The 19,789-nt window shown below is 44.1% G+C and overlaps 2 protein-coding genes across 3 annotated transcripts; one reads left to right on the forward strand and one right to left on the reverse strand.

Moving 5' to 3' along the window:
• The first annotated feature begins 687 nt into the window (after positions 1–687).
• Positions 688–9,218, forward strand: pgd (phosphogluconate dehydrogenase). Its single transcript, XM_080497504.1, has 13 exons — positions 688–780; positions 1,145–1,220; positions 1,309–1,488; positions 1,580–1,645; positions 1,728–1,846; positions 2,493–2,562; positions 2,647–2,781; positions 2,865–3,054; positions 4,571–4,701; positions 5,649–5,782; positions 6,312–6,411; positions 7,515–7,637; positions 7,912–9,218. Exons 1-13 carry the CDS (start codon positions 773–775, stop codon positions 8,029–8,031), a joined length of 1,452 nt encoding a protein of 483 aa, XP_080353630.1. The 5' UTR covers positions 688–772; the 3' UTR covers positions 8,032–9,218.
• Positions 9,219–13,367: 4,149 nt separating this feature from the next.
• On the reverse strand, positions 13,368–19,408 carry tardbpa (TAR DNA binding protein a). 2 transcript variants are annotated; one of them, XR_013936621.1, is made up of 7 exons: positions 18,644–19,408; positions 17,259–17,422; positions 17,028–17,168; positions 16,702–16,872; positions 15,995–16,079; positions 15,004–15,150; positions 13,368–14,159 (listed from the first exon to the last, which is right to left on the reverse strand). XR_013936621.1 is itself a non-coding variant. In XM_080496218.1 (5 exons), the coding sequence occupies exons 1-5, from the start codon at positions 18,882–18,884 to the stop codon at positions 15,606–15,608; spliced, it is 1,191 nt and encodes a 396-aa protein (XP_080352344.1). In that variant the 5' UTR covers positions 18,885–19,408; the 3' UTR covers positions 14,167–15,605. The 2 variants fall into 2 exon arrangements, 1 of the variants encoding a protein (XP_080352344.1); XM_080496218.1 differs by lacking the exon at positions 13,368–14,159 and having other exon boundaries at positions 14,167–16,079.
• Positions 19,409–19,789: the final 381 nt, after the last annotated feature.

Genomic DNA, 19,789 nt, shown 5'->3' on the forward strand with positions numbered 1-19,789 from the left:
GAAGGAGAAGTGCTGACACAGATATAGACAAATTTGTCAACAATAGTTGAGAGAAATAGGCCTTTTACATACATGGAAAAAGTCTTGGGGGGGGGGGGGGGGGGGGGGGGGGATGGGAGCGAAAACTAAAGTGTTGTGTTTATATTTTTGTTCGGTGTATATACCAATGCAACTTTCCTTTTAGTCCGTTTTTTTTCTTACTGATACTCGCTTTGAAAGCCTCTTTATCTCGCACATGTCAGAAAATGCAACTTTAAAACCTTGCACACAGCTTGTCAGGCCCATTAGCAATATATAGTGAAACATGCAGGTGGTCTGAGTTGCTCACTGTGAGATAAGGCTGATTTCGCCTTGAGCAGCTTTGCAGTTGCATCATTATCAATGCAGACATGTTTAGAAACTGTTCAGTAAATAAACGAGTTCATTGTTCAACCTAAATGCGAGGTTAAAAGTTTCTTCAGCGCTCAGAGAAACACACGCCATTCACCACGCGTGGGGCGTGCTGTGCAATGACGTAGTAATGACGGACAGTTGGCTCAGCCAATAGAAAAAGCGATCTTATTCTGCTCAGGTCTCTGGGCCAATCAGATTTGGCAACTGATATGGCTTGAGTGTGCATACCTGGCTCTGATTGGTTGATGCCGTGCGTGGGCGTGCGTAAGCCGCTCCGTCAAGTTGAGCTGAGAACGAGGAAGTGATCAGACCCGTGCGAGACGAGCAGTAAGCCCGGCTGTCATCTGGAGAATTTACTCTGACTTTCCCCGCAGAAATCATGCCTCAGTAAGTTCTCCACCCGGCCGGAGCTCCTCCACACAGCGTGGAGGGGCCGGGATGTGCGTGTGCTTCTGTAATTGTGTAGTTTGCTGTGCTTTTGCTGCGAGTAATCTTAATTTTTTCAGGCCGTGTGAGGCTCCACTTTCCTTTTTGCTCCACTAGATCCGCGTCAGTGGCGTCTATACTGAAAAACCTAACTTCTTTTAATCGCAGTAAACTGTAGGAAATGTCAGGAAGCTTTGACGCGCAGTTGCACATTCATTTGTAATTGAAGCCAATGAAAGCCGTGGATTTTAAACCCACATTGGTTCATGTTGATATTGATTCTGAATCCAGACATTTATTCACGTGATCATTGTTGCCTTCACAGAGCAGACATTGCACTGATTGGTCTGGCTGTCATGGGCCAGAACATCATCATGAACATGAATGACCACGGCTTCGTGGTAAGACGATCCCCTCCTGACTTCATTCCAACTTCTCCAGGTGGGAAAAGGAAAGCTGGATCAGTCTTCATGGTGTCTGTCCCAACAGGTCTGTGCCTACAACCGGACCGTGTCCAAAGTGCACGATTTCCTGCAGAACGAGGCGAAGGGCTCCAAGGTGATCGGAGCCGAGTCCCTGGAGGACATGGTGTCCAAGCTGAAGAAGCCCAGGAGGATCGTCCTGCTGGTCAAAGCTGGACAGGCCGTGGACGACTTCATCGACAAACTGGTGCGTAGTTTTGTTCTGGTGACTCCTCGTTTGGAGCTGCTGGATTTTTTTTTTTTTTTTTTTTTAACAGGTTTTGTGTTGCACTTCTCAGGTTCCTCTTCTGGAGGCTGGAGACATCATCATCGACGGAGGCAACTCTGAATACACTGACACCACCGTAAGTCTCCTGGTGCCTCTGAGGCTTTAAACTTCACAGACGTGACTGAGGATGACCTCACTGTCGTTTTTCTGTCACGTAGCGGCGGTGTAAGAGCCTGAAGGAGAAAGGCCTGCTGTTTGTGGGCAGTGGAGTGAGTGGTGGAGAAGAAGGTGCACGCTACGGACCGTCCCTCATGCCAGGGGGGCATAAAGAGGCCTGGTGAGTCGTTAGCAATTATTACACTCAGAATTGATTTATTACACAATAGTTCTTAGTGGAAAAACAGGAAATGCTACAGTTGCGCCATAGTGACATTGTAGTGCAACGTCTCCCAAGATGCTTTGCCTGCAAATGTCAATAAGACATTAAACTCTGCATGTGTCCGACATTTACCTGTAACCTAAACGCCTTCATATGATCTTTCAGATTTGCTGTTTCAGGGCAGCTAAGATCATTTTTACCCAAGCAACATAAAGCTGGAAGTTTATGAAACGCAAACAAACAGCGGTATGTTGCAGTAAGAACAAGACTCGGTTTGTCCTCTTTTTGCGCAACAAATGTGACGTAATATCCGTATCTCTGCCCGTTGACAGTTGCATGTACATCTGCTCTTTGTGAATTCACAAAGTGATGAGCAGAGACGAGTTTAATCGACCCGTTATTCACATTTTGCTTTAATAATCTTTCACTTTTTGACCAAAGCGACAACAAAATTCTTTGATTAATTCCTGTGACTGAATTCTCACCCACAACTAGTTTGATTAGAGCTCAATGTAATCTGACTGAAGTCGATGATCTCTTCCAGGTTTGGTAATTTCACTCTGGGTTCATTATTATTATTTATTTGTTGTTGGGTTTTTTTAAGGCCGTACATAAAAGATATCTTCCAGAGCATCGCTGCCAAGGTTGGAACAGGAGAGCCGTGCTGTGACTGGGTGAGTGGACCGCGCCATGGGGACGACACCCATCGTTGAGGCTGTCGCGACTGTTTTCACAAATATTGTTCCTTTCCTCGGCAGGTCGGAGATGAAGGTGCCGGTCACTTTGTGAAAATGGTCCACAACGGCATTGAGTATGGAGACATGCAGCTGATATGCGAAGCCTATCACCTGATGAAGGATGTTTTGGGGATGGACCACGACGAGATGGCACAGGTGAGCTGTGGCAAAGATTTGTGATATCACAAATTAAAAAAAAACCATTACTGATTTAATCCCCCCCTTGATGAAACATTCAGGCCTTTGACAAGTGGAACAAAACAGAGCTGGACTCCTTCCTGATCGAGATCACAGCCAACATCTTAAAGTACAGAGACTCCGACGGCACACACCTGCTGCCGAAGATCCGCGACAGCGCCGGACAGAAGGGCACGGGAAAGTGGACGGCCATTTCAGCGCTGGAGTACGGCACACCTGTCACCCTCATCGGTAAGAGGAAGGTTTCAAAGTATAAGGAAGTATCCCGTTTCCTTCTCTCTTCCTCCAGGGTTGCATGCTTTCAGTAAAGTGTGACCATCGTGGCATAATGTCTTGCGTCACACCCCGTTGAGAGTTCAACGGGGTGTCGGCCAGTGCGACAAAGGCCAGATGTGTGAAGTTGGCGTTGACACGCAGCCAGCGAGCCTCCATCAGGGATCAATATGTGTCTGCCTGTAAGAAGATTGAAAGCTTTTCCGAACTCTGCGCTCATCTCGGGTGACATAATGGGGATTTGGCTTTGGTCTTTGCCGCCGCGTGACGGTCTGCTTCACGAACCGCAGAGGATTATTATTCCAACAGGTGTCTGAGTGTGAGCAGGCCCGTGTGTGTGTGTGTGTGTGTGTGTGTGTGTGTGTGTGTGTGTGTGTGTGTGTGTGTGTGTGTGTGTGTGTGTGTGTGTGTGTGTGTGTGTGTGTGTGTGTGTGTGTGTGTGTGTGTGTGTGTGTGTGTGTGTGTGTGTGTGTGTGTGTGTGTGTGTGTGTGTGTGTGTGTGTGTGTGTGAGAGAATGTGTAGTGCTGTGCAGAGCGCACACGTCTGAGTGGCCCCAGCTTGATCCTGCAGCAGAAACACAACTACGGGTGTACAACCAATGAATTACCTGCACTGAGCCCTGATCCTAACATTCAGGTGTGTGTGGGTTTAATCTGGAAAGAAAAAAAAAAACTACATCCACAGATCTGAGCTTGGTTCTCCCACTATTACGGAAAACAACTTGCTTTTAAGTTCCTTCAAATGCTGAATGTGCGCCGAGTCGAAATGACTGTAAAGGGAGAAGAAGTGATGCTATGAAGGCAAAGAGTCGTCACACCAAACACCGTCTCTCCTCATGATTTCACTTTGCTCTGATTAAAAATACACAATAGACACTTCTTTATTAAAAAGTGTTTGTGACACATCAGCACGAAACTTTGTCACAATACTTTAAATGTGAAGCTCTTGCCTCATTTATTTAGCTCTGGTCTTGTTGTCATGGACATGGGGGGGGACGATGCACAAAGACCCTCATTGTATGAGATGTGAGCCAGTCAGCGTGCACCCGTACAATACCCTCGGACTTTCAGCCCCGAACGGGGGAAAAACACTGGTCCCAGACCGTCCAGCAGCCAGTTTGTCTCCGTCCGTTGCATCACAGTGGAAGTTTTAGCAAGTCATGGTGATCCAACAGGTTCCCTTCCTCATGTCTAAACACGAACCAGAGGAAAAGATCTGTTATCCTTCCTGAAACTGAGCCGACACGCCTACTATGAACACCGTATTATCAACACTGCTGAGTCATGCTGGTCCTCACTGACAACATTGTCTTGCTGCTGGCACAGTGTCACATTGGTTCCACATACAGTGTGGTGGTTTAATGTGACAAATGTATATTCAAATAAACCAGTTGGGACTCCTGGTTTTCTGTGTCGCAGAGCTAAATGAGCGTGTCTCTGCTCGTCTTCCTTCCCCCCTCCCTTTGTGTCTCAGGTGAGGCCGTCTTTGCCAGATGCCTGTCCTCTCTGAAGGATGAGCGAGTGGAGGCCAGCCGCAGCCTCTCGGGGCCCCAGGGGGTCAAATTCAGTGGCAACAAAGCAACCTTCCTGGAAGATATTAGAAAGGTAGGAGTTATTGTGTCTAATGCCACGTCAATGAAAGCCTGGAACTAAATGTTTTTTTTAAATCCAGGCGACATCAGCAGCTCAGTGTGGCCTCTTAATCTGCTCTTCACCATTTTTAAATGAGTAAATCCACAAAGTTACCAGCAATGTTTCCACGTTAGTTTCAGTGGGATGATGACAGACTCCAAGGACAACATAATGGTGTAAAAATGATTCAAATAGTTCGTTGTTAATCCAGATCCTGGCCTGCACAGTGATGGTGACAGTGAAAGTTTCTGGCTTTAAAAAAACAAACAAATAAAGGGATCCTTTGTGCAAATATATATGATTTTCAACAAACTTCTTCGATACTTAACATAAAATCAGGGTTTTTTTTATGTTGAAACGATGTGAGATGAATCAGTATTGTTCCACATTTCAGTGTTTCTGTTTTCTATCATTGTTGTTCAGTGAATAAGAAGCTTCACACATTAATATTTAACGTCATTAAGCGTGAACCTTGCAGCTTTAATTATTCACAATTTCTGAAGAGGAGCTCATTCGTCTTCACTCTGAACCCTTGAAGTAGCATTCAGTTAAAAATAAAAACTGATAGGATAATTACAATGTTGAGACCACAAGTGTGTTTGCTTTCATTTTAAGGTTAATCGTCCTGTGACAGAATGACTGAATGGATTTTAAATGATAATTATGCTCCAGTATTTACTCCATTTGAGGAGAAAGCGGCTCACTTGTACTTTATACATAAAGTAATCTCACTAATGATGATGCCAGTATTTATAACCATAATCTGCTGGGCTGTTAATGCATGGAAATTCCTTTAGGGAAACAATTTCACTGAAAACTGTATGAGTGGTCGTATTTCTAAATGTGCTTCATCCTCATCTGGACAGTATTTCGCCAGTATTCTTCAGATAGCTTAAGCTGGTATGTTGTTCCCATTCCAGGCCCTCTACGCCTCCAAGATCATCTCCTACGCGCAGGGCTTCATGCTGCTGCGGCAGGCGGCCAAAGAGTTCGGCTGGTCGCTCAACTACGGCGCCATCGCCCTGATGTGGAGGGGCGGCTGCATCATCCGGAGGTACGTTTGCCTCACAGGGCCTTTGTGCAACCTGATGGTGAAAATGAGGCCATGAGAGAGGGAGGGAGAGGGAGAGAAGGCGTCTTGAGAAAGCCTGAAGAGTTAAATAAGGAAGTTTTGAGTTGGTGATGGAATGTCGGTGTTCGAATACCGCCGAGTCGCTTCAGTAGTGTAAAGTGATGATGGTCGTCATGATGGAAGGTTAAGGTGCAGGACAACTTCAGGTCAAGGAGAACGTCTTCCTTCAGCCTCGACGTGGTTCCCTGAAGGAAGTCCTGGAGGAGTTTTTCCACCACTTCCTTGTGTCTAAATTAAAATAATGCCTCTTTACCTGTAAGGGAGAGAAATGAGGAAGTGGTGATTATGACACTGGTCTGCTTTGTCATCTCGCACACGTTGCGTAAACCGCACATCACACCTCCGTGACTCAACGTGGGGACTCGTCTGTTTGACTTCAGTAAGATGGGATCTAATCTGTGCGTGTCCATTATATCCGTAGTGATATTTGCCCTCTGCTCTTTCTCGCCAGCGTGTTCCTGGGTAAAATCAAGGAGGCGTTCGACCGCGACGCTGAGCTGCAGAACCTGCTGCTGGACAACTTCTTCAGTAACGCTGTGCAGGACTGTCAGGTATGAGGAAGGACGGGGTGGACAAATCGACACATTTCCTCTTTGCAGAATGCGAAGAGGTGAAGCAACATTAGGAGCGGTGGATGTACTCGTCTGCAAGTCTTAGCTACTCTTTAGACCTGGTCGCCGTTGAGGAAAAGGACACACCGGAGTGTAAACAAACTTAATTAGGCTGAAGAGGCACAAAAGGAAAGGCGACTGCAGAATGTCACATTTCTGTCCGTCAGACAGCCTCGCCCTGGATCCCAGTGTTTTTCCACCGCCGACAAAAAAAGGCATTCATGTTGGACTTGCCAATTCTACAAAACTCTCCTCTCAGGAGGACTAAACAAATCTGTAATCTGATTAATCTATATGGATTTTTCTTATATGGCACATTGCTACTGCGTTAACAGTTTCACAGACACACCCTTGTATGCTGGTGGTGAGCAATTTGTAGTACAAGTTTGTTTTTTCTTTTAGCTCAGAGGGACCTGGCCTTTTTTCGAGCGGCCCAAATTTTTGTCATTACTTCAGCAACTCCCCAACATGCCCATTTTCTTAGTTATGTTCTGTAACGATGAGTTGTTTTTCTCTGGGGAAGAACTCCGTCTCGGGCTCTCTGGTGGTCGTCTGCTGCTTCAGCTTGCAGTTTGATACTTTGCTTCAATGAAGAAGCCATATTCTTTGTAATTCTGCTGGTGCAGGTTATTTTTTTTCTTTTTAATGGATTCATCTTTCTCTTCAGCCTGACCCACCTCTATTTTATTTTCCTCTCATTGCAGACTTTGCGAGCTTACCTTCAATAGCGTCTGAATACACTTCCCATGTAGACACTTAAACTTGGTAATTTTGTGACAATTAATTAATGAAAAGCAGACTGACCTACTTCTTTAAAACCTAAAAAAAAAAATGTATGACTTAAAATGAAGAGGGCTTTGCCACATTAACACTGTATCCTATAAAATCATCTGTTCAGACTTATGGAGGCGCACTGACATGTCTTCACCTTTTCTCCGTTTTGTTTTTTTAGCAACCTAGAAGTTAAAACATGTCTCATAAGAAAGATACGCTGGAAAAATATCTTTTGCAGAAGCCGTCACTTTGTCTTGTCACTGTTTCAGGAATCGTGGCGCAGGACCGTCGGCACTGGCGTGCAGCACGGCATCCCCATGCCCTGCTTCACCACCGCTCTGTCCTTCTACGACGGCTACAGACACGAGCAGCTGCCCGCCAACCTGCTCCAGGTAAACAAGGCAGAGGAGGCTGAGCATATGGAGGAGAGTGAGCAGTGTGTCAGCTTAAGAAGATCATGTGTGTGTGTTGTTGGTATCTCGGGGATTGAAGGGCCCCACTTGTCTGAAACAATCCTATTATATTTGTATTGGAGGGGCTGAAGCAGGTTTACAAGCAAAAAAATCATTTTTTTCTTCACTTTTTCCTTCATCAGTTTTGACCCGAACATGTCGTTAATAGAACTATATTGAAAACGCTTCAGTGCCTTTTGTGTTGTTTTCACAGGCTCAGAGGGACTACTTTGGAGCCCACACGTACGAGCTGCTGTCGAACCCCGGTCGTTTCGTCCACACCAACTGGACGGGCCACGGTGGAAATGTCTCCTCTTCATCCTACAACGCTTAAAAATGAGATTTACATTTAAAAAAAGAAAAAAGAAAAAAGGCTACAAATCTGAAAATGACCAGTGAGAGAAGAAGACCTTGTCAACAAATCATTCCACATTTACAACCTCGACTGAACATCCTGGACCCAACCAGCTCCCCACCAGCCCCTCCAGCCAACTCCTTGCCCCTCTCACAGACCTGTCGCCGCTTTATTTATCAAGAGGTGGAACCATAGATATGTGTGTCTTGTTAATCATCTCCTGCCTGTGTGTTTTCTATAGCGACGGTCACACCAGAGGCAGCAGCAGTGTTGACTCCACCTGTACACGGTGCTTTCTATCAGGCCCGACGTTCACCAGTCATGTTGGGGCGAAGGGTTCACGGTGTTAACACTGGATTAAGGTGAACCGTTGCACTGTGCTGTATTAGGCTAAATAAAGATTTCAATCCCTTTATAATTAGCTTGTATGGTCCTTTACTCCGGTGGTGCTGCAAACAGGATTGAGGTTTGTTTGTGTGTCTGTGTAGCTAAATAAGGAAACGCGTTCGAAAAGATGGCCGACAGGTAAACATGTTTTGTTTTTTTTCCAGTGGTAAAAATATAAAATTTGTAGTCTGCACCCACATTTGCATCTAAAGTTGCATATTTAAGTGCGACTAAAATCTCAACTGTTTTTGTTATTATGATTTCTTTCATGGTGTAACTCAGTGTTTTTCAACCGTTTTTGAGCCAAGGCACACTTTTTTCTTTGGAAAAATCTCGAGGCACACCACCACCCGAAAATGGTAACATTTGAAACTCTGTAGTCTATATTAACAATATAAAGTCATTCTCATCAATGCTTTATCAACAGGAATCAAATAAATACAGAAAAAAGTATTTCCACATTTCTTTTTTTAATTTTTACTCACTCAGTGTGAAACCTGGACCTGATGGATGAACACAGAGCTGAGATCCTGGTTAACATTCTTCCTTTTCAAAATCTTCTCCATCACTGTCACTGACACAGTACTTTGATACAAGATGGGAGCAGCGCAGGTGGTGCTGATTAACCAGACTGACGTCTGTTAAGTTTCCATTTCACCTGCAAAGTTCTGTGCTGCCATCTAATGGTGAAAAGTATTGTAATATATACAACCCACCAATGCCTAGTCCAAACCGAAGACAAAAGAAAATAAAAACTTTTTTTTTTTCCACACCTGAAATTTTTAACTCAGTTGGTTAGAGCGTTGTGCTAATAAGGCCAAGGTCGTGGGTTCGATCCCCGTTACGGGCCACACAGTTTGAGTAAAAATTGGGTTTTACACCTTCGTCATTACGTAAGAACGTGGTACGAAAGCAGGTTAAAGCGTTAAAAAAAGAAGTGAAGTTCTCTATTTGGGGGGGCAAAAAACTGTGTGGCCCGTAACGGGATCGAACCCACGACCTTGGCCTTGTTAACACAACGCTCTAACCAACTGAGCTAAAAGGTTTTCAGGTGTGGAAAAAAAAAAGAGTTTTTATTTTCTTTTGTCTTGGGTTTGGAATAGGCATTGGTGGGTTGTTTATATTGCAAGTTGTAGTTAATTATTTCGTCTAGTTTGGTTTGGTTTGTTAAATATTGGTGCGCAACCATGAGTGAGAAATGTGTTGTGTGGAGTGTCATCCTGTTATGAAGTTCCGGTTACATGTCAAAATAAAAGCCTCTGGTGTTCAGATGGCAGAATAGAATTTCGACTCAGAGCAATTCTTCTTCAGCGCTTGCCACAGTATTTATACACGATTACTCTGCACCCTGCTCTCACAGCTGACAGCGGCTGTGAGAGTAAATGTTTTTTTTTTTTTTTTTAATGTGAAATTGGATCATTTCCCACGGCACACCTGACTATATATCGCGGAACACCAGTGTGCCGCGGCACAGTGGTTGAAAAACACTGGTGTAACTGACCCAATGAGATGCACGATGTGTTGCAGTTTCAGTGGCCGTCCAGCAGGTGGCCCCCCATCACTCAGACGTGTGTGTGTGCGTAAACTGTGTGACAAGCAGTTGCAAAATTTAATTTGTAGGGAACACTCTGCAAATTGTCCACTTTAAAATGCTTTAAAGGTAGAACTTTCCAGTGAAAACAAACAAAATACTGGACAAGGATTTTCAATTTTGTGATTGATATTTTTCAAAACCTCCGTTTGGTGGTCATTAGTTATAAAATAGTAAAGATATAATCGACTGAATACATTCAGACTGAATTAATGAAAAAAAAAATCTTCCCCAGTGGCAGGGGCATATTCCAAGTTGACAATGCCAGGATTCATTGGGCTCAAATTGTGAAGAGGTGGTTAAATCTCTCCCACCATCAACACAAGATCTTGGTGAAAAATGAATGCAGCACTGGATGGAAATAAATCTTATGACATCGTAGAAGCTTATCAAAACAATGCCACAGTGAATGTGTGCCGTAATCAAAGTTAAAGGTGCTCCCACGAAATACTAGTGTGTGAGACCTTTTTTTTTTTTTTTTTTTTAGAGCAACTTCTTTTTTTGGCCAGGCAGTGTATTTGTTCAATGAATGGAGAGGATTTGGTTCAAACAGGCACAAATAAATCTTTGAATCAGTGAAGAATTGTTTGATTTCTAAACAAAAGCTTCGTTCCCAAAAACCAAAGAGATATATCAGTTTGATCCGTTTTAACACAACAGTGGCAGCTGCTCTGCAGCAGACTCCTCAGGAGACCCACAGCAGTGAGAATGTGTGCGACAGCTGTTTATACACCTGCTGTTATACAGGAAACGGCCTCACCTGAGCTGCACTGCCTTTGGTTCTCCTCACACTGGTGTTATCTTTCTATTTGAGGATTTTTTGTGTAACTTCAAAGGCCCTCCTCTTTGTCTTCTCGTATAAAGGGGGCAAGAACAAAAAAAAAACCCAACATGATGCAAACACATGTGATCTTGAGGCGGAAGTTGTGGTGGAAATTAACATTCCCATACATCCTCAGTTTGTGGAACACAGACAATGTTCTCATTGTCTCATCTGTGTAGTAGTTTCCTGATATTAACAAATCTGATGGATGAAGCTTGATTCAAACACACTGCATTACTGGCACATCATTTATCTCTTGTAGGCTTTTCTCTTTCATAAAGAGGTGTACATCTGGTGTACAGAACATATATAAAGAAATCCACTGCACTGTATTTATTACTGTGTTACCGGATAGATTAGAATCCCCCTGTCATGACTTTTCCCTGCACGAGAAGACGTTGGGATAAGAACAATGGCGGACAAGGATACAAATGGTTGCATGAAGTCCAAAACTCTGAAAACTCTAAAGTAATAGAAGAACTGCCTATGATGGAATGCATACAATAAGATTTTAGTGTGGTTACACAAATACCGTAAGTGACTATAAAGTGCAAATAGAACATCAGTACATAACGTTTGTGGTAGAATTGTGACTAAAACACATCTACCACAAAGATTTTTTTACAACAAATATGGCAATAAATTTTATGAAAATGACTCATCTTATGTCTCTACGTTCAATCAGTATGCATGTATTTGATATGTACCTCTAAGAAAAAATTGTATTCCAGTAGTTTCAATTGTACCTGGTTACAAAGTGAAGAAAATGAATGCATTCTGCATAGTGCAGGGATGTGAAAGTTGTTTGTCGATGCCATGGTGGAGAGTTCACAGTGCATGTTGAGAGTCTAGAATGCAGTGCCACAGAGGAGGACTATTAATACCCGACTTTTACTGCAGTGTACAGTTTGACTTCTCTCTGAAGGTCATGTTTGCTGCTTCTCCAGGCAGGGTTTATTTTGGCCATAACGGATTCTTGTTCAAATTTTTTCTCTACGCAATCGTCTGTTAGAATAATGGACCAGCGTCTTCCTCTTTAATGATCCCCAAGCTTGGAGGTAAGATCATGCAATAATACACCGGTTACTGAGTTCTGGCCGTTCTTAAATGTTGGTATAGCAGTGAGCATCATGTCCAATAATTTGTTTTCCTCAAAATGGTTTAGATGTGGATTCTCATGGGCCTCCAGCTGTCAGACTCTCATCTTTACCACCAAATTCTCACCCAGGGTTGTTAATTTCACTACACTTGTTACACACCAGAAAAGAAAACAGAATATTGGGACGATTTGTTAGTGACAAGCTCCAAATTATACTTTGTTGTTTTTGGTTGCTTTTTTTTTTTTTTTTAAAGGAGGAATTATCCTGGAAGTGTTGTAGTGGATCACAAAGTGATGATCCTCTCCACCTCCGCTTGTCAATAAAACTCGTTCTAAGACTCCCTGTGATGTTAGTTAAAATGTGATTCTGAGCAGATTGATCACAAACTCTCAAAATGTGATCTTGGACACAGATAGTCATGAAATCTCCTGTCACGTCAAGCTGCTTTCATCCTTTACTGGAAGATCTATGTGTGGAATGTTAAAGGACTCTGTTTATTATATATAGACCACCCTCTCAGATGTTTACCTGATTTGGGTTTTGCTTGCTGAAGATTTACTGTTACATGATCTTGGAGGTGTAATACTAAAACTTTCTATTTTGTTTACAGGAAGTGCAGAGCAAGGGATCAGGGTACACCAGTAGGAAGCTGTCAGTAAAGACTGAAGCAACCATCATCTCCTGGAAAACACAAAATCTTCACAACCTGCTACAAGAGAGAAAGTTAATCCACTCCAGTGTGAACTCACGACACTGCAGTGATTTTTTTTTTTTGTGGTGGTGAATGGCTCTTTTTATGGATCATTTATTGATGTGGTTTTCGTTCTGTCTGTATGTAAGCCTATGATACGACCACGGCGCCCTCTGGAGGACTAGATCAGACTAGCACAATTCTGTGAGCTCATTAACACAAATTTAATTATACAGGAAGACTTCTTCCTACATACACATCCATCTTATTAAAAGTCTGTTGTATATGAATAATGTGCACCTGCCAGAAATGAGCCCATAAAACAGTAAATATATTCAATCTTTTGAACATCAGTTTCCCAAAAGCTCCATTAAAGTCTCTTTACAAGCAAAATATCTTATTGTAATATGTTCTAATCAATTTAAAACTCTGCTGCGAGTCTGATATGAACTAAATAGATTCTGTATTTGATGACAAGTAATGTTACTGCAATAAACTACAAGATTGTCATGTTTGATGTGCATTAGTTAAAAGTGATAGAAACGCCTCAATGGTCGACGGCTCCCAGTTACTGACCAAACTTCTCGACTCCAGCTCCTTCAACCGGAACATACAAGTCTAGACTAACATGCATCTAATGGTATCAATAAGTCTGGCAGTGAGGGATTTCAAATTTACTTTTTAATTTCAAGCTTATTAAAATAGAAGCAGGCAGCCGATTAATTGCTCATACAGGGGCTGGTCCTGTATCTCAATGGAAAACAAAAAACAAAAAACAAAACAGCAGCATCTACAGGACCAAAACTTGAAGTACATCAACTAACCAGCCAGAAGAAATAATCAAAGTCAAGTGACAAATCAGTCGACAGCTGGAGATGAAGCTCAGGCAAACAAAAGACAAAACTTATCTACATAGAGAGACGACAGATGATTAAAAACTCCAAACTTTTTTATTTTTATTTCTTTTAAAACGCAATGCTAATAATTCAATTACAATGTGCTGATTCTTGCTGGCATGTTCAGAAAGTCTCTTTAAAAACTCAGTCAGCTGATACAGTTCAACCACTTAACATTCAAGACAGACAAAATAAGAAGAACACGTCAAGACCCTTTTAGGACCACACTGATAAACAAACGGAGTCGGGAAACACTTTCATAGGTTATCAGCGAGTGTTGGGGAGGTAAATGAATAAAGCATCAAATGAGAACAAATTGAGAGAGGACGACGAGCAATCTGCTTCCAGGCGGCAGATGTGAGTTTGGTCCGAATTGTGACATCTGTAGGTGTGAGGAGATACCTCCGCTAATTACGTGGGTCCGCTCTAATATTGGATTTGGGATGGTCCGAGGTTTCTTGCTAGTGAGGTGGAGAAGATCCTTTTCTGGATTAAGGCAGTCGTGCAGCAATCCCATTGTGGTTTGCGGCGGCACCCCCAACAAAGTCTTCCGTCTTCCTGCTTTACTGACTCCCACCTGGATTCAGGCGAAAACCTGGCCTTTCCATGTCCGAGGACCCTATACATGTGAATTAAAGTGTTGGCATTTCAATTACTGCGGGGTCAAAAATAAGTCACTGTCAACAGGGTATCATACCTAGTCAAAGTCAAATTTTATTTCAGACTTCCCTTTTGAGTCACAAAACATAGAAAAAATGCATTCGTATCCACTTCAAACAAACTTTCAAAATGGGAGCTGGTCAACCATTCACCACATCCGCCTCTGAGCCCACTCGCAAACTTCCAACACGCTTTCAGTGTTTTCCCCCAGACAGACTGACTCCACCAACACAAAGTCACATTTTCACACAGACAGAGGGCGGCGACAAGGGGGGGGGGGGGGGGAGATAAGCACACAAGCAAACAGCATTCACGTCAAATCAGACAGCAAGAGAAAGCTACAAAAGGATACAATTACTCATAGCACTTGACATTTTTCATGATTATTATTAGCATTAATGTTTTTTGCTTTTTTTTTTAAAGAATTAAAAGTTGGCAGAAAGCGATGAGAGAAAGTGGAGACCTTAGGGATCTCCAGATGCAATAAATGTCCTTGTGATGACCACTGGGAACACACTCGTACGTGCTTCTTCCTCTCACACTCGCACAAAAGCCACAGGTTTTCCCAAACTCTTGCAGGCATTTGTCTCTTTACGAAAAGAAAAGAAAACACAAACGAAAAAACCCTCTTGCACAGACAGTCCTCCTCACACGTGCTTTCTTTCATTTTGCTCTCCCGCTCGCTCGCTCACTCACTCGGTCCAACACCAATCCCACTCATCGATCTCGAAAAGCGACAAGAGCAGACAAAGATTTGTACAATCCCAAAAAAAGGGGGGAGAGGAAAAAAAGACAACACCCACCGTCTAACACAGTATATGCAGAGTGAAGCTGTGTTCTTGGATGACAATGCATTTACACATGGGAGGAGGGGAACTGATACTGAGATCTGTCGAACATTGCCGCCAATGAGGCGCTTCCTCCCGGGAAATTGGGAAACAGTTGGTGAACTGCAGAAGAGACTTTCATGAAGGCGATTCCAAAAAGATAAACAAAAACAAACAAGATACAATCAAATGCATACATATATCTATACTTGTATTAAAGCCCACTTAACAAGGGGCCGAGGGGAGGAGGGGGCTCTCGAGATGCTCGTGCATGGATATAAATACGTTATCTTGCATGCACAGCCATCTTTGTGAAGCATTTTCTCAAAAACAAAAGGTAAGCGTTGCATTTCCACTAGCAAACTAATCTCTTCACCCACTCAATGCATGACTACAGAATCAGTCACACTCAAGTATAAATCTTTTTAACGAAATAAAAGGCAGTGTTTTTTGTGTGTGTGTGTGTGTGTGTGTGTGTGGTTCAAATAATAACAAACTTAAGATATAGGCGTTTCCACCCTAAAGGTATACTTACCAGATTAAACTAATGGCAACTGAAAAGATCATTTTAGAGCCATCTACATTCCCCAACTAGAAGACTTGGACTCCATAGAGGTGCCGAAGCCGGAGCTGAAGCCGCTGTTGGAGGCCGTGTTAGTGCCTGCGGGCCAGCCCAGGCTGGCCGAGCTGGGGCTGCTGTAACTGGTGCTAGCTGAGCTATAGGTCTGGTCTCGGGTGGTCGTGGCTGTGCCTGCCGCCGTGGTTAGACCCTGCTGGTTAGCAAGCATGCCCATCATTCCCCAACCGCTCTGCAGTGCCGCCTGCGCGGCGGCCACCATTGCCGGATTAAGGCCGAGAGCCCCAAAGTTAACTCCTCCACTACTGCTGCCCAGCCCCCCACGACTACTGCCATAACCCTGACTGAACCCACCGGCACCAAACCGCCCACGATCCATCATTTGCCTACTATTATTGTGTTTGGGCTCAGCGTTGGAGATGTGCACGCTGACACCCTTGACGATCAGGTCTTCTCCGCACAGGGCCTGGGCAACCTGTGGAAGAAGGGCGAGATGGAGATTACCTCCACAGTACCGTGCAGACAACCACACTTGATGTTTTAATTCATGTAATACTTGCAGTGTGTTGTGACAGAAAACAAAGCAGAATCATAAATGTGTGCATAATAGTCTGATCCCCGAGTACAGATTTCAATTCCCAAAGAGAACTTATGGTTAGCGCTGGAATAGAGCCTCAATCTCATCTGCCTTCTGTTCGATTTACACAGAAACATGCGACTGCAGCATGGAGCAGCGCGTCATTTTCCCTCTACAGAGATGCAACACACATGCAACAGGTAACTCGCGCGCGCGCGTGTGCGTGTGTGTGTGTGTGTGTGTGTGTAGGAGGCCTGGCTGTGGCAGCTCACCCATTTCTAGACACTGCCTCACCTGTTGCTACCTCTGATTTCAACACAGAAGTGTGACTGAGGCGTCACAATGGCACACAAACAAGCTGCCACATGAAAATGGTGCGAAACGCTACAAATCCACGTGAAGCTTCCAGCGCCACCGGCCTCCATCTCTGCTTTCAATGTGATTTTTTTCTCCCAGTATGGGATCTTTTTCAAAATTCTTTCACATTACACCGTGTGTTCACATTCACGGGGACTCTCACCTGGTCGTCGGCAAATGTGACAAATGCAAACGCCCGGAAAGGTTTAGGGATGAAGACATCTGTGACTTCACCATACTGCATGAAGTACTGCCTCAGGTCATCAGTAGTCATGTCCTCTGTGCAGCGGCCAACAAATATCTTACGGCTCCGCAGGGGCTCATCTGGACAAGCCTGTTAGGACAAAGAAGCACCGTCACGTTTAAAATGATGCCCAGCAACTTTTCTGCCTCTTGAACGATGACAAATGAGACTGGTGTTTGCTCTATATAATGTCAAGTTGTACGAAGCCTTACAACGTAATCTCAGATAAAGGGTGCAGAGTTTACCTTTGAGTTGGGGAGTTTGCAGTCACACCACCGCCCATCGATCATGTGTCTCTGAGCAACAACTTTAGCTTGGGTCTCGTATTCAGTGAAGCGCACAAACCCGAAGCCTTTCGAGTTGCCGGTCTTTGCATCTCTCTTGACCTGAGGCGAGTGAGCGACAACACTGATAAGCGTGCGGCATATTCTTATTAAAGTCTAAGGCTTATCAAAAGACAGACGCGGTGTCAGTACCTGCACCATGATGACCTCCCCGAAGGTACTGAAATAATCTTTCAGGTCTTGCTCCGTTGTCTTCCAAGGCAATCCGAGGACAATGAGATCTGACGTCTTCTGAAAGCCCCTTTTAATTTTCACAGCCGAGGCGGCATCAATTTCTTCCATCTTTCTTTTGTTATCTAGGAAGAAAAAAACCAGCACATGTCAGTAACACTCCATCACACCTGCCTTTCAATGTAAAGCCTGTGGATTGAGGATACGTCAGTGGAGACGCAGAATATATGCAACACATGGTCCAGTTTAACGTGCAACAGCCTTGAATTATCTTGGGTTAATTGTAAAAAGTACCGCTTAAATCAAATTACTACACCAATTGTTTTGAATACAAGACCACATAAAACTACGAATGTGGATCTTTCTTTGCTTGACAATCAAGCCCCATCTCGAAATAAAGAGCCTCACCCAAACTGAACAGAATGAAGAATCCCACAGTAGATGCAGCTGACGATTTTTGTGACAGTGGCCACGGTAAAGTCGCACACAGTGCAACTTAAAACAGTGTTCAATAATATTAAAGCCTGTCCCTGAAAGGTAACTGACATTTATGTCAGTGGTCAGAATGTTTTTCCACGACTTAAGTCATATTAAAGACTTTTTGATGGGCTTCACCGAGTTACTTTACGGTCACAGTTGTTACCTCTCCTGCTCCTTAAAGTCTACAGTTATACGCCGAGGATTCAAAACTGATGCTCCAGACAGTGGTTGGTGACTCTAAATTGCTCAGATATGAATATGAGCGAGTGTGTCTCCGTTTGTCCTATGACTGGATTGGATCTGTCTGGGGTGACCACCAGAGCCCCTAAACCAGGGGTAGGGAACCCTGGTCCTCCACAGCCGAACTCCTGCGTGGTTTCAAAATGTGTCCTAGCAGCAAACACAGCTGACGGCAATTATTGGCTCATTATCAAGCTTTCTGCAGTGCCTCATCCAGCCAACTCAGGTGAGGTTGAGCAAGGAAACATTGAAAACCTCGAGGACCAGGGTTCCCTACCCTAAACTGTATAAAGCACTACAAAAGTTAGATGAATCCTTTATTGAAGTCCATATGAACAAATCTTTTTTGCCATCGATTCATTTTGCATTTCCTTACGAGTTTTCGCAGTATAGCATATTAACTTGTGATCATGTTTACATTGTGAGCGTGGTTGAAGTGATTTATTACTCATCTGTGTGTATTTTCCAGTCTACCGCTATAGTATTGGGGGGGGTCTTGGAACATAGGAACTTGCCTGCTGGACAAACCCTGGTTCATTTTCTCTCCTGCTTTTGATCAATGGGCTCAGTTCTCACCAGCGCATTGTTAAAATTAGACGAGAGAGGTACTCAGACCGATGGCTCACCTTTGGGGTAGTTGACGACATAGACCAGGTTCCCCCAGTCGTTCTCTGGTGCATGCAGGACCCCCTCGACCAGCCGGACCCCCCTCATGCACTGGGACTCCGGGTTTCTGTAGCGCAGCCCGCAAGCCCCTGGAAACTGAGCCGCCACCGACGACAGAAGCACCGTCCCGTCGTCCTCCGAAGGGATCTCCATGGGCTCCTCATTTTCGTCCTCAGCTACCCGAATGTACAGCTCGGACATAGTATCCAGGATGGCCGATTGCTGATCCAGCTTGATGAATTAGTGTTACAACACCGAGACAAACACAATCACTCTCTCACACGCGCGCGCTGGCCGGAGACGTCGATCCGAGCTAAAGTTTGCTCCTGTTCAGCCAGGGAAAGCGAATGCTGCTCGAAGCTGGTCAAACGCAGAGAGGACTGTACGAATCACACGCCCCACAACTCGCTTCACAACTCAATAGCTGGCGGCCATGAGAGCTGGACGTTTTATTTACCACGAACGACGCACGTAAACAGGCTAGCACGCTAGCTACTAGCCTACTAGCTAATGAGCTAGCAAAATCGAGACGGCTGTAAAATGAATGAGCGTCCAGCAGCGCGCGGAGTTCACCCGCAACAAACACCCCCGTGCGGTCTGCGAGCGACGGGCCGAGAAACCTGTCCAAAAAACAGACGCCAGCGACCGATTTTAATCTGCGAAAATCAGACTCCAGATCGCGAGTGCGGACTGAGCATACCTCCGGCTGCACGCGGCTAACCTCTGTCACCTCGAGCCAGCTAACAAAATGGCTGCTGCGCGAGGGCCGCTCACCTTGTAAAGACGACGTCATCCAACTGGGAGGGATAGTTAATTCCTCAAAAAATATATAATCTTCAGCATTTACACAATTAAATAAAACGTTACGGGGTCTCAAACACATCTTAGTTCAGGGGCCACATTCAGCCAAATTTCATCTTGAGTGGGTAAATTATTTCTTTGTTGTGGTGCAGAGTGTACGTGTCGAAAATGTCTATATTTTTCACAAAACCAATTGCGACCGTAAATTATTATACATTTTCAACATAAAGCCAATTTAAAGAAACCCTCTGGTGTAAAATACAGTAAACTGTAAAAAAAAAAAAAAAAATGGCTTTGAGGCTACA

Source organism: Blennius ocellaris (genome assembly GCF_963422515.1).
Source record: "Blennius ocellaris genome assembly, chromosome: 5".
Lineage (NCBI taxonomy): Eukaryota > Metazoa > Chordata > Actinopteri > Blenniiformes > Blenniidae > Blennius > Blennius ocellaris.